General features: G+C 32.0%; 1 protein-coding gene across 1 annotated transcript in view; it reads left to right on the forward strand.

Moving 5' to 3' along the window:
* The window catches only part of LOC118199164 (dual specificity mitogen-activated protein kinase kinase 1-like), an 80545-nt gene that overhangs the window by 18907 nt on the left and 46821 nt on the right, over positions 1–14817 (forward strand). The window contains exons 4-5 of the mRNA XM_085815230.1: positions 5297–5374; positions 9261–9312. Of these exons, the coding sequence (XP_085671356.1) occupies positions 5297–5374; positions 9261–9312 (130 nt within the window). The remainder of the gene's footprint in view (positions 1–5296; positions 5375–9260; positions 9313–14817) is intronic.

Consider the following 14817-nt stretch of genomic DNA (forward strand, 5'->3'; position numbering starts at 1 on the left):
TGTGATAATACTTTCTCTTTAATTCTATTAAACAGACATAATTTCTTGTTCAGTTACAAAGTTCCGCCGTTCAAGTCCTATAATTGCTGTGTCAAGAACACCGACTAATTTGTCAATCGAAATTTTTTTGTTTTCAATAACCTCTGTCACTTTTCTTCGCTATCGGAAGCGAATTATAATGACGAGGAACTTGTTTTAAATCATATCAAAGACGGAGCATATCGAAATGGAATACTACATTTGGTAAGGAATTATAAGCCAAATAAAATAAAAACATCTGCGCTGAAGATAAGGATAGTGCTGACAAATCAACTTCCAATTCATTACGCGCCCACCGCGGAGCAGCGTGAAAATGATAAACAGATTTCGGATTTCAAAACATACTTTCGCTTTAGATCCTTTACATATTAACAAATATATATCGGAAATTCTATTTGATATAATCGAAAGTTTAAGCTTACTTTTATAAAATTGCTCTTACAGTCTGCAAAAAATAATAAGCCGGATGCAATTCGAAAATTAAGGAACAACGCAATCATCAACATTAACTGAAATAGATAATTATTTAGCTTATACATCCATTATACATAAAATGCGCAAGCGAAAATGTATTCTGCACTTGCGCACACTCATATGCGCAGTCGTAAAAGGTCTTACGCGCACGCGTGAACGCCTCTGCGCATGTGTCAACGCGGCGCATGCGCAGAAAGTTTTTAGTTTTGATGTCCGGATTATAGATCATTCCGAATTATGGGTGTCCGAATTAACGACTTTTGACTGTACTTACATTTTAGTGCAATCATTTTGTTGTAGTTTGGTGATTTTTTTTTCAAAAGAAAAATAATAATGATTTACAATTTCAAAAAAATTATTTCCTTCATACATACCTACATGTATCCATACATGTATACATACATATCTTTTTATGATTTAATTAGTTATTTATTAATTTAAAATAAATGTACTTACTTACCAGTGAGATTTTTCTTTTCGGATGGAAATTGCATGGCATCGCACTACAGGTTCAAAGCAATTTTCTATTTTCTGCTTTAGTGATTTTGTGCCAAACTACTGTATTTCTGCAGATATTTTCTGACAATTTTTTCCATTGCAGCCAAATACAGTGCATATTTTAGTTTTTAAAAAAAATAATCACAATTTGTGTATAAAAACCCTTGGAGCATGAAACTGTGTAAAAAAGAGCGCATTTGAATATGTCAGGATTGCTTGTTTAGAATTAAAGAATTGTAATGCAGGGTTGCCGGAGTTTTCTGTGCCTACTTTTACTAGGTGCAGAAAGGTTTATTGGTGCGATAAGGCGGTTGTGATACTGCAATAAAAACTCAAATAATGTTTTACTCTTCTACGTGAAGATAATTGCATACAATTTTACTAGTGTATACATATTCCCTTTAATATATTCTCTTTGTTTGTGGAGTTCGATTGATGGGAAAAGTTTGCATCTGTTAATGTACTATGCTCTGTTAATGTAATGAGGAATAAATGTTCAGGTTCAACGTATTGCCTGATGTAACAAATTTTAGTAGAAGCCTCCATCCCCACTTTTTTTTAAAGAAACAGCAGTCATGCAGATGGCACAATATTTCTCAAGCTGTAATTAATATCCCCTCCTGCAGTGTTTCATTTTGATCATGCACTCTTTCAATTTTCTGAGTTAGGAAGTAATAGTTTACTTCAGATTAAAAACTTGGAATCTGCATTGACACCAAAGCAATAATCCTTCTGTTGTGTTTGTCTCATTAATTCTATTTTTAAGACTAGAATTATTTAAATTTCCATTTATAGGTAAAATCTAAAGTTATAAAAGGAAATTTTTAGTTTGTCTCAGGATTGGCTGAAAGGTTACTAATAAGCAAGATGACTTTAAAAGCAGAGTGTAAAAAAAATGGATTGAACATCTCATTAAATTCAAAATTCAGTCTATGGGTGAAGTAGAAATATTTCATTTGCATCATTTTAAAATAGCCGTCATTTCAGCATTGATTCCGTGTGGAAAAGAAAATTAGATTTCTCCTCCTGTGTGTAAAATTTTGATAATGCTTATCTGTTTCATTCATAGATGAAATATATCATACATTCTCAAGACCTGCTGTGCATGTTAAACACTGATATTGGGTGTACAAATAAGTTTTGAGGGATTTACATAAGATGACATTACTAGTATTAAATCCTGTCGGCCAATCTTGTAACTATATTCATGTTAAAGCACTAGCATTTCCATCTGAAAGTCAATCTGTTTCATTTCGCTGAAGTGTAAACAAAAAACTTTCTTTGTGGTCAACCCATGTCAACTCTTGAACCAACAAAACAATATTTGTGGGAAGCACTTCTTTTTTGTTTTAATTTGAAGAAAAGTGCAGCTGATAAAGATCGATTGTTGGGTGAAGCATATGGGAAGCATGCTCCATCAATGAAAACATGTAAGTACTGGTTCCGCTGTTTTAAAAGTGGCAGTTTTGACACCAGTGACAAACCCATGCCAAACTCCAGAGGAGCTCACCAAAACCTTGGGAATGACTCACAAGCAATTTCAAAGTGTCTCAAGACCATGGGTATGGTACAAAAGCAAGGAAATTAGTAAGTGTCAATCAGTCAATATAATGACTCTGACTGCCATACCGGTGAGCCTGGGTTCGAATCTCAGAGAAGGCATGGATGTTTGTAAGCATATTAGTGTCTTTGGGGCAGAGGGTGCTTAAAATACATGGTGAGATGAAAGTCCTATTGAGAAGTTCGTGGTAAGGGAAGATGGGTGGTAGACTTTTGGACTGTTTTTTCAAGGTGCTTTACAGAAGTGAGGGCCTAGCTTCTACTTGTACCTGTCCCCAGAAGTAGAGAGTTGAGAAATCTGCAAAGAAAAAAGTACTTCGTTGTTATTATGATTGCCGTATTTTAAGCATTAAGTTGGTGCCAGGATTATTATCAAGTTCATGTTTACTTGTGACATACTTGTGGTTGCCATGTTTTTTTTTTTTTTTTTTTTTTTTTTTAATATGCCGTCAGAAACATTTTCTCATCCTAAGGATTTTCATCACATGAACTCTGCAAGATAAAACTCATGATAACGATGACCCATGCTTTGTTGATTTTTACTTTTCTATTTTGCAAATCATCATAGTTTTTCTGTATATGAGCCACTGCTTTTGGATTAAAAAAAATGAAATTAATTGTTCAAAGTAAAATGTCTCTTTCGTTTTCAGTGTCTTCTGTTTTATATGCTTGCTAACACTCTGATTCTATCATCAATTCCTTTTGTAGATGACAGATTATTTTTGTCATGAGGGTAATTACCTCTTTATTTGGAACATGAGCGAGAAAGAATTCACTAGTTTCTTTCATAATCTTCCAAATACCTAGTATTGTAAATGCACCTTGCCAGCTTTATTTTTCACCCATACCAACAGATTTTTGTTTACATCCACAACTTTTCAGAACCACCTGTTCTCTTATTTGGTTCCTGGATTAGGTATGGAAAATACAACTCTTTCAGGGAGAAAAAAAAAAAAAAAAAACTACTCCAATCAATAGTTACTCTTGTGTACAGGCTGAGTTGCTTCTTCATTGCTTAACTGATGTCAGTTCTGCTGAATAGTAAATAAAAAATAAACGGTTGCACTGCATTTGCAACTTTTCATTGTGCACCTCCAAATGTTTTTGTTAATGTGTAATGTTACTGAATAACCATTTTTGTGTATATATATATGAGGTAAAATTCATTTTTCTTAAAATATATATATATATATATATATATGTATTTAATTTTCCTCACTTTTTGACTCGGAGCTCTTCTTGTGATGAGAAAATTATGAGTGATCATGATTTGTTAACATTTATTTGAAAAAAAAAATAACATGGTTTACTTACAGCTCTTGGCTTCATGAGCAGACTATAAATTAATATTGTTAGGACTATAGGCTGTGTTGGCAAATTCGTCAATAATATTGCTGCATTTACACAAGAGCCTTAACAATAAGGAAGTACCAAGAAAAAGTTATATGCACTTTTATGGGATGAAAAAGTGTGACCTCCTTTTTGATTATATGTCACTGAATACAATGATATTACATATTCATTAAGTACATACTACTTCCTTAGCTATGACGAACAGTAATGGCAATATGTTGCGACAAGTGTAGTTTAAAAGTGTTGCTTTTGCATAACAGCAATGTTGCATACAAAGCTTCCTAGACTACTGTTCAACAATATATTTCCAACTTCTTCCTTATCCACTATATTGACTAAACCTGGCCTAAGTGAGCAATTCATTTCAAAAACTGAAATAAAATTCACATTGTTCGTGTTACTGCAACAGTGGTGATTAAAATGATGCCCTCAGTGAAATGTTTGAAGGTTGTAACCAAAAAAGTATTATTATTACTTCCCTACTGGTTTCCAGCACATAATGGATTGCCATGTAATGCATTGAAGCCATGGAAATTGCCATGGAAATGCATTGAAGTCAAGGGGAACTATATAGAAAAACATAATTATTTTTCGTTTATTTTGTACGAATGCAATAAATAGGCTTAAAACTTCTAATACCTCTGAAGATGCTTGCAAAATTACCAGTTGTCTGGTATACAAAGAAGACACTTTGTATACCAGACAGCTGTGTAGCTATGTATGCTTCTGGTATACTCTGTGAATGTAGATTGAATATGGTGCTTCTTTATGCTAAAACTTATGAAAAAATCATAAATTTTATCAAAAGTATTGATAAGGTTAGCAGAGCTAGGTACAGAATAGGGGAGGGACTATTTAAATTTATTTTATGGCAGTTGTTCACTTCTATAAATCCAAATATTTATCGAGAAACCAAAATCATCGGTCGTCTTTGATGGATATTTATAGAAGCTACATACAAGATTTGGTTTGTGTGCTCTTTTGCAAGATGAAAAAAAGTTTGGCTGAAAATCCCAACATACCATATGTTGCAAGTAGTGATGGATTGTCATTTTATCACAAGGTTGGTCTGGATTTTTCCACTATAATTTCCTAAGACAAATCATCTTCTATGTGTGACAGTTTTCTAACTAATAAATATTTTGTATTAACTTTATTAGCACAGAAGGGTATCATAAAATTGACTCATTTCTTATGATGAGACTGAGCTGATAAATAAGTCAGGGATCCATAAGGAATTTCTGAAATAAGCTTGATATGGTATTAAGACTTCATTTTATGATAATTTACAAATTTTTTTTATGAATCAAAAATTTAAACTTTTATCTTCTTTGCATTACATTTTTGTTATCATAGATTTCTTTTCGTTTAGGATGGTGGCTCATTAGATCTAGTCCTAAAGAAGGCTGGCCGTATTCCAGAACCAATTTTGGGCAAAGTTACAATTGCTGTAAGTTCATTAATTTTCAGTAACTAGAAATTTGTATCTGTGTTGAATAATTGCACAAGGCATTTATTTTTATTATAATAGGAAAAAATATCTGGAATAATTTAATTATCTGTAAACAAAGATAGGGTTTCCATGTATGAAATTCTGGGCATGGTTTTCTGTCTTTTATTTTGCTCATATCTGAAAACTTCAGATTACAGTCTATTATCTCAAAAAAGAGTACAGTACAAAGTGTGTTATCCGGACTCGTCGGGACTTCGGCGATTCCGGATTAGGGGTTTTTCCGGATCATAGATCATAAATTTAAATCTGGTAAGATGTCATGCAGAAATTCTAAAATTAAAAATATGAAACCGTAATTTATGAAATAAAGAGCAATTATGATCTAAAGGGTATCAAAATTTACAAAAAAAAGCTTAATATTTATTTGTTTACTTTATTAAACATTTCTTTCAATGTAAGTTGTTTAAGTTGCTTCATTTTTTTTTTGTGCTAATACTTTTTCTTTAATTCTGTAAACAGACATAATTTCTTGTTCAGTTACAAATTTCCACTCTTCAAGTCCTGTAATTGCTGTGTCGAGAATACCGACTAACTTGTCAGTGTAAATTTTTTCATTTTCAATAACCTCTCTGTCACTTTCTTCGCTATCGAAAGCGGTATTTTCTGGATCTAGAACCATACCACAGATTTCGCTGTCCATTAATTGATTGATGATTGGGGCATTGTTGTCGCAATGAAAAACTTCTGTTATATCATCTTCATTTATTACCGCTTCTCTACATTTCTTTACAAAATTTAATAACTGGAAAATTTCACCTTTAGTTTGCGATGTCCGAAAAATTTCAAATTTGCGTCCTCACCATAAAATGTAGCTGGCCATAAATTATGCCAAGCACTTTTTAACATATCTGGAGACACATCCTCCCAACGCGCATGCGTAAAGCATACAAAAAAAAAAGTTTGTGGCTTTTGAGGTTCGGATTATAGATCATTCCGGATAATGGATGTCCGAATTACGGACTTTGTACTGTATATGCTTGAAATTTAAAAAACAAATAAAAAAGTATAAAAATTCATACAAATATTTTGCAGCTTTTCTTATAAAAGTGATATCTGCTATTTCTAATTCATGGAGGAAATTTTTATTTTTAATCCCTTAACATAGTTTTCTGTATGGTGTATGGGCTACTCAAGGTTGGCTCCAACTGGTTTGCCAGTACAGCACATAGGAATCAATACTTTCTGTGCTTCCTTTTCTGATTTGCCCCTGTTTTTAATACTTACATAAATGAACTATCTAGTTTTAGTAACTTTTAATAGATGGGGGGGGAGCAAATTGTCCATGTTATTGCAAAGATTTCATTCAATTTTTCTTTGTTGAACTAGAATTTTTCCCACCTCATGTAATTTTTTGAATTGAAACTGTTACAACAGGCAACAGCCTTATGCCATTCAAGAGATGACTAGGATGGAAACACTTTATTTCCATAAAAAGAGCTAGATTGTGAATAAAATGTTTTATGTGTGCTAGTTGGTATCTGGTTATGTATGATCGGTTATAATTTACACAGAAAAAGATAAAATTCTGAAGACTAGGTATTCTGATCTTCGCACTTCACCACAAGTTGTCCTAACAATGATGGATCCATTGCTTCATAAAGGATACTGTCTTCCTACAGACAAGTTTTATTCTTCAATGGAATTAACAAATAAACTTATTTCATGTCAAGCAGATGCATAGCCACACTAAACTGAAAAGAAGTACTAAAGAAAATGCAGCACGAAAACAAAAAATCATTCTTTTTAGAGAGGAAAACTTATGGTGATGAAATAGATAAATTAAAAAAAAAAATTCATGTTCTGTTCGTAATTCATAATACTCAAAAGGAACAAATTAAAGTGCACTCAGAAACAAAAAACAAAACAAAACAACAACAAAAAAAAAAAAAAAAAAAAAAAAAAAAAAAAAAACCTTAACTCATAATGGATTATAATAATACTATGTTTTGTGTAGATCACATGCATCAAAATTTAAGAACTTTTGAAAGTATCAAAAAAAAAAAAAAAAAAAAAAAAAAAAAAGAGAGAGAGAGAGAGAAAATACTACAAAAAGATTATTTACTCATATTTTTGATATCGCTATATGGAATTCATATGTTGTGTATTATTAGAAAAGAGGAAATAGTACACAGTTAAAATTCAAACATGATAATGTTGACAACATTATTAAGAAATACCATTCTGGAATAAATTTCAAAAGTGGATGACCAGGTTCTGAGCCTAAACCTCTAAGACTGACAGAAAGGTACTTTACAGACATTATTGCCCCCACTGGTAAGAAACTTAGATGTGCAAGGCAGTGTGCAGTTTGCTGTTTGCAAAGAAATGAGAATGGAGAGAAAATCTTAAAGAAGACTCATTATTTCTCTCTAATGCCATGTAGGACTGTGCATTGCACCATGCTTGAAATTGTACCTCCTTCTTTAATTATGAATATTAAAACAGCAGTCTAACTGCATATAATTTTCGTATACTGGCACTTTAGTTAAGTAGCAGTAGAATAGAATATATACAGTCAAAAGTCTTTAATCTGGACTCATCGGGACTTCGGCAATTCCGGATTAGGGTTTTTTTCCGGATTATAGATCATCAGTTTAAATCTGGTAAGATGGTATGCAGAAATTATAAAATTAAAAATATGAAACTGTAATTTATGAAATAAAGAGCAATTATGATCTAAAGAGTATCAAAATTTACAAAAAAAAGCTTAATATTTATTTGTTTATTTTATTAAACATTTCTTTCAATGCGTGCATGCATAGTGCATGCATTACACATAGTCAAAATTAAAAAATTGCAACCAGAAAACTATTTGATGTGTATTCGTGATATTTATAATGACGATGTATTTGATTTAAATCATATCAAAGACGGAGTACATCGAGATGAAATACTACATATAGTAAGGAATTATAAGCCGAATAAAATAAAAACATCTGTCCTGAAGATAAAGATAGTGCTGACAAATCAACTTGCAATTCGTTGCGTGCCGCGACGTCCCCTGCCTCCCTTTCCCGCAGAGCAGCGTGAAATTGATAAACAGATTTCGGAATGGTTAGAGAAACAAAGGATGTGCCTTTATCCATTTTTTGCAGCAATTCCATTTTTTGTTTGATGGTTATCGAAACATGCTTTCGTTTTGTAGATCCTTTGGCAGCTCCAGAATCGGAAATTCTTTTTGACATAGTCGAAAGTTTAAGCTTAGTTTTATAAAATTGCAGTAACAGTATGCAAATAATAATAAACCGGATCCAATTAGAAGATTAAGGAACAACGCAGTCTGCAACATTAACTGAATTAGATAATTTTAGCTTAGCTTATACCGTCCGTTATGCATTAAATGCGCATGCGTAAACGTATTATGGGCATGCGCACACGCATATTCGCAGCCGTAAAGGTCTTACATGCATGCGCAGAAAGTTTGTAGCTTTGAGGTCCGGATTATAGATCATTCTGGATTATGGGTGTCTGAATTAACGAGTTTTGACTGTACAAGATATTATTAAAATATGCAGATACAATAAAATACCATTTTGTATGATTCGCCTTTTTTACAATGATGTGCATAATGCTTGTTCCAAAATGTTAACACTGTTATTTATAAATGTAGATAAATTATCATTTTGTGTGATTTACTTTTTTACATTGATGCACAATGCATTTTTATAATACCAAACATAAACAAAAAAATATCTTAACCTTTACCGATTAGTAGCTTTGATTTTTCTTTGTAATGAGTAGCATTTTATAGTTAACTGCTGTGAGGTGTTAAAACAAAATTATGTAGAATTTTTCAAGTTTAATATTTAATTTATTTTTCCAGGTTTTGAAAGGATTAAATTACTTGCGAGAAAAGCACCAAATTATGCATAGAGGTATTTATCCCCCTTTTTTCTTTCTATGTCTTTTTTCCCCCTGACATCTATATTGTGTCATATACATACAGTGTTTGAAAAGGTGATTATATTTTCTTAACTACAGCTTTTAGACATGTACCTCAAATTATTAAATTTGCCTTTTGGAAAAAGAAGGAATATATAATGCATAAAAGTAATAAGTATATAATGCATTTAAAGTAGTTGATTTTAATTTCTCGCCATCACTTTTTCAAGGATTAATATTGGCCAAAAATTCAGAAAATTTCATGAAAGTGTCCTAAATTTAGCTTCTTTATAATTGTTGTAATTTTTTCTTCTTCACCTTTTTTTATTAAATCATGCAGTGTATGCTCTTATGAAAATCTTTCAGTATATTTGTTTTTAAAAAAGACTTTATTTGGCAAACATCAAATGACTGGATAAATTAAAAAATAAATTTTTTGATTTACCAGGCTTAAAATGATTTTTTGTTTCATAAGAGCAATAACTGTGATAAACACCCATGTTAAATTAAGAAAAAAGTTAATGTGTCATGTCTGAGAAATGGCTAATTTTTGGATATGTGATTTATTTTGGCTGATTCTGGCGATCTTAAATCTGTTTCTAACACTATCATGTTGAAAATCTGAATATATTTATGAGTGTTATGAAAGGTATACAAAGCAGAAAGCATTCCTTGATAAAATATGCATTTGTGAGAAAGATAACAACTAGCTGTATTTAGTAAACAAGTTTCTGATCACTTCAAGGATCAAATTTGGATGTTATTATTTTGTGACATTTCTGTCTTGCCATGCAAACTCCATGCATATATTTAGCAACCTCTTATGGTGAATGACATGTTTCTTACTCTTTACTTTTGAAAAACAGCTTGATATATTAAATTTGGTTTAGCTCTGGGTTAGTGTTTCCTGCATTGCTGAATTGGGGAATTTTGATTACTTGTTAAAACTCTGATAAATGCAAATGCATAAACCCTTAGCTCTCGGCTAAATGGGCAAGTATGAAAAAATATTATATTCTGTTTAAAGTAATGAATAATCAATATATACTAAAACTACATGCTGAATGTTCTCTTTGCATGAAAGTAATGAAAGAAAAAATTTGGAGCAGTGGTGAAAAAATTTGGGAAGCCAATAAAGTACTTACTGTTTTAAGTTGGAATAAAATTGAACTTTTCCGATTAGATGACCAAATAAAATGCAGGATTATGTAAAGTAGCACTAAATATTCAGAATGAAGGAATGCTGTTGAAAAATTACTCACTAGAAAACTGAAACTATCAGTCGCTAAAAGTACACTGATGGATAGTTGCCAAGGGTGGATTACAGACAGCTAAAAAAGGTAGTGTGGTTGGATACTGAGTGAAGTAAAATAATACCATAGTGCTAGGACATAACAAGAAATATAATTTATTGTGCTCTGAAATCAAGAAGGCTTTGAAAAGTGTTGACAAGGTGGTCATTTTGTGCTGAATACTTAAAAGTGAAAAAAATGCAATTACCGTTTGCAGGTATAAGTGTCAGTATAAGATAAGGCAACCATGGATCCAACAATTCTATTTGTTTGAAAGATTCCACACGTCACGCTTTGCACAAAATTATCAAGCTACTGCTGAGGTAATTTATTCCATTCCTCTGTCAGTGCATGGATGAGAGTGTCAACCAGCAAGACTCCTCCCCAAAGGATCTCGAACATTTTCAGTGAGATTCAGATCTGGAGAATGTGTTGGCCATACGAAGCATTGAATATCCATGCTGTCTAGACACTTCTAGACAGTGACAAGGACACGTGTTGTCATCCATGGAAAATTTATCACCAACAGCATCATGGAACATGCAAACTTGAGGCAGCAGAACATCATTAATGTATCGTTGGCAAGTCATAGTCCCAGTTGGAAGCATACAGAGCGATGTATGGCCATTGATCATGATCTACCATGAACTATCATGATGTAGAATATCAGTCCCTTTCCTGGACTATATGCAGTAGCACTCGCATGCGGCATCATTTGTCATTAACAATCAAATGAGAGATTCAACCTGCTTTTATCTGAGAATAGAATCCCAGTCCTCTTCCCTGCAGTTGCTATGCCGACAACACCATTGAAAATGGATGGAACGGTAACACCTAGACAATGGAATGCACACAACATGACAGTCGTATGGTCCTTCTTAGTACAAACGTCTGGCTACAGTTTTTTTGTGAGATTCGCTTGCCAGTAGCAGCAATTAACTAATTTGCTAACTTAGTAGCTGTGCTGCCACTGGTTCCTTTTTCTGATAGAACTATGTACATATCATCTGCAGGCATTGTACTGTGACCATGGCCTCCTCCTTGACATTCACTACACATTCCATTTGTTTGGCATAATTTCCAATGCCTTGAAACAATGCTGTGGCTGACATCGAACTCACCATTTTTTTGCTCTTCTTCAATCTTATTAATAATATTGTACTGCATAAAATCATCTAAGTTATGTCAGAAAACTTACTGAAAATTGCAAGTTCGTCAGTTGATTCTTTCTCATTAAATTTTGTTTTTGAACCACAATGGTCCATACGCATCAAATCCTTTATATCTCTTATCAGCGGTAGCTCGTGATGAAGAACTTTGGCAACACAGCATTTGCATATGCACAGCATATCTTACTGTACCTCGTACTTATGTTAATTTCCACATTTTCCTGCCTTCCATTTTGTGTTTGCTATCACTGCTATTGTCATCCATCCAAAGCAGTTGTCCACCAGTGTAGAATAGATGAAATCAAATTTTCTGAAATAATGCTTTTTGCAGCAATTAATGAAATGTTTTCAGTGTTTAAAATTAAATGGCATATTCAGTAAGAAAATAGCATAAATTCTGCACTGTGCTAGAGCATTGATTCTAAAATTTGAAAATTTAAAGAAAAAAAAAAAAAAAAAAAAAAAATAGACATATAGCTTGGAAAATATTTTGGTCCATACATATTAGCCTGTTGACAGTAAAAGTGGGCTAAGTTGCACTTCTTGTCAACAGCTTCACTGTCAATGGGATAATATGTAAATACCAAATTTGTCGATCATTCTGAAAAACATCTGATGTGGAACTTTGGAGAAAATTCTTCAAAAAAATTCCTATATTTTGATAGTATTTTAAAAATGGGGAGTTTGCTGTGGAAAAGTACACAGCATCAATTTAAAATGTTTATTAATGTAAACTATATTTTTTCACAAAATGAGTTGAAATGAAAAAAATCTTGGAGGGGGGATTTTGATATTATTTTAATGTACAAGCTTCATTCTTCACAGTAGTACATGTGCTATTATTTTTTTAATTATTAAATATGTTGTTGCAATATATTATTAAATATGTTGCAGTTGAAATATAAGCCTGTTTGCTGAAAAAGTAAAAAAATTTGATTCTGTTAAGTAATTTAAAAGTTTATTTTGAAAAAATGTTCTATTCTATTTTCAACTCTATGACAACTTGGTATAAGAGGCAACCAATCGCAGTAGAGCAGACATCAGTTGATGGTTTCAATGAGTCAGCTACACATTTACACATGTGTGACTTTTCCTTCCCTAATTGGCTATGGCTTAAACTCTTTTAAACAGGTGTGAATGGCTTGATGACTTTTGTGCATTAAACTACAAAGCTTGTTATGACAAAGTCTTTGTCTGACTTTGTCTCCCAATACATCAAAAGGGCAAATTCTTCTCTTAAAATGCATTTTGAGTGTCCTCTAAATTTTTTTCTAAAATTTTGCAATAGTTCTGTCTTAACGCAATTTTTTTCTGACTCTGAACCCTCCCTTTTCCTTACATTGCATTTTATTTATTTATAAGTTTTGATATGTTTGTTTATGCTAAAAGATATCACTTGTACATAAAAATTTAATATGTTCAGTGTTTTATGTAAAGAAAAGTTTATACATAATGTAAAGATGCAAATAAGGAATTCCTTTCTATAATGCTACAAAAATTAGATACAGTGATGCCCTGCTAATGTTTGCCATCTCTTATAGGATAGTGTTTGTTGTGTAAATCATTCATTATGTGGGATATTCTTTCCTATAGGTTGGAGCTGAAATAATGTTAATCTGATCCCGATCTAAAATAACAAAATATCATAAGAAAATTCCAGAAACTGTTAGAAAAACCACCAATTTTGAAAATACTGTAAAATTATTAATTTATTAGTCATAAAAGATATTGACTTAAATAATGTGTTTCTGCATCATCTTGCAGTTTTCCATTGGAGGTGAGTCTTTGTCTTTCTTGCCTTTGGTTTTCTGGGAAATTTAGGTTACTTGAAGTTGTCTAAAGTAAATATTTTTCTCCCTCTTCAAGGTTTTTTAAATTAGTGCATGGCCTTCTCAGTGAACAGAATTTCACTCTGTTCATCTTAGGCTGATTAGAATGCACTACTTATCTCTTCTCATTTCAGAAGAACTTACTAGTTGCAGTAAGCACAGACCTTTATTGTTATCACAAGAAGAATCTTAACTCAAATATTCAAAATCTGGGATTCCTCATGCTCCTGTTTAAGGAAGGCATGCAAATTCTTAGTGATAATATAAAGAACTACTTGTTCACATATCTGCTCATTTTCCTTTCTTTTTTTTTTTTTTTTTTCCTTTGTAATCTGCAGGGAGTCTTTTCTGTATTTAAGTTCTTTATAAAGAGAATGTAAAACAAATTTAATAAAAACGTAAAATAAAACAAATGTAATTTAACATTTCATAGCTAATGGTGTTTTTAAGCTATAATAAAACTTATCAGAAATGTACAAAAAAAATTTTCTTACAGTCATTTTAAAAGGACTAATGTTTCAGTACTGCAAATATTTCAATGGAATATGGTATGTTGTATTCAATGGTATGTTAATAATGTGGTTCATATTTCAAGAATCCAGTTCATTATACAGCACTATTTTAAGTTCACATGTTTATTATGCAGGATGTCTGTTGTTTGAGGTGCTTCTGATACAAAGGATCACTGTATAGTGAAATTATTCCCTCAGTTGCCTATGTCAGTTTTTTAAACCTACATTAAAGAAATTGATGTAGTGTTTAAATTTTTCAGTTTGAAATCAAATTCATCACTATGTATTGACTAACTTCTGCATAAAATAAAAATAATGAATAAATAAAAATAATAAAGAACTATTAACATGCAACTTTTTTGTAGCCGTAAATTCATTTAGACTTGCAGAAGATGTGTATTAAAATAGCAGTTTCTCCTTTGAGTTTTGTATTGTTGCTTGCATGCAGGTTCGTAATAGGTTAAGTGCACAAGTCTGTTAATAGGTTAATAAAAATTTATTTTTATCGAAAGAAATATTTCAGAACTTGGGAATTTTCCACAGTAATATTTGTACAAGTGTTTGCAGTATAATAACACAACGCAATGCAAAGAGCATATAAAGGGAAAGGTAAGTCAGATTTATCTAAGTTTACGTGGAGCTGCAACTCGCAACAATAATAACTAAGCAACTGAACTGGGATGCTGTCTGTCTCAG

The sequence above is a fragment of the Stegodyphus dumicola genome, chromosome 4 (genome assembly GCF_044657685.1).
Source record: "Stegodyphus dumicola isolate Sdum_Otavi_A_Nest chromosome 4, ASM4465768v1".
NCBI lineage: Eukaryota > Metazoa > Arthropoda > Arachnida > Araneae > Eresidae > Stegodyphus > Stegodyphus dumicola.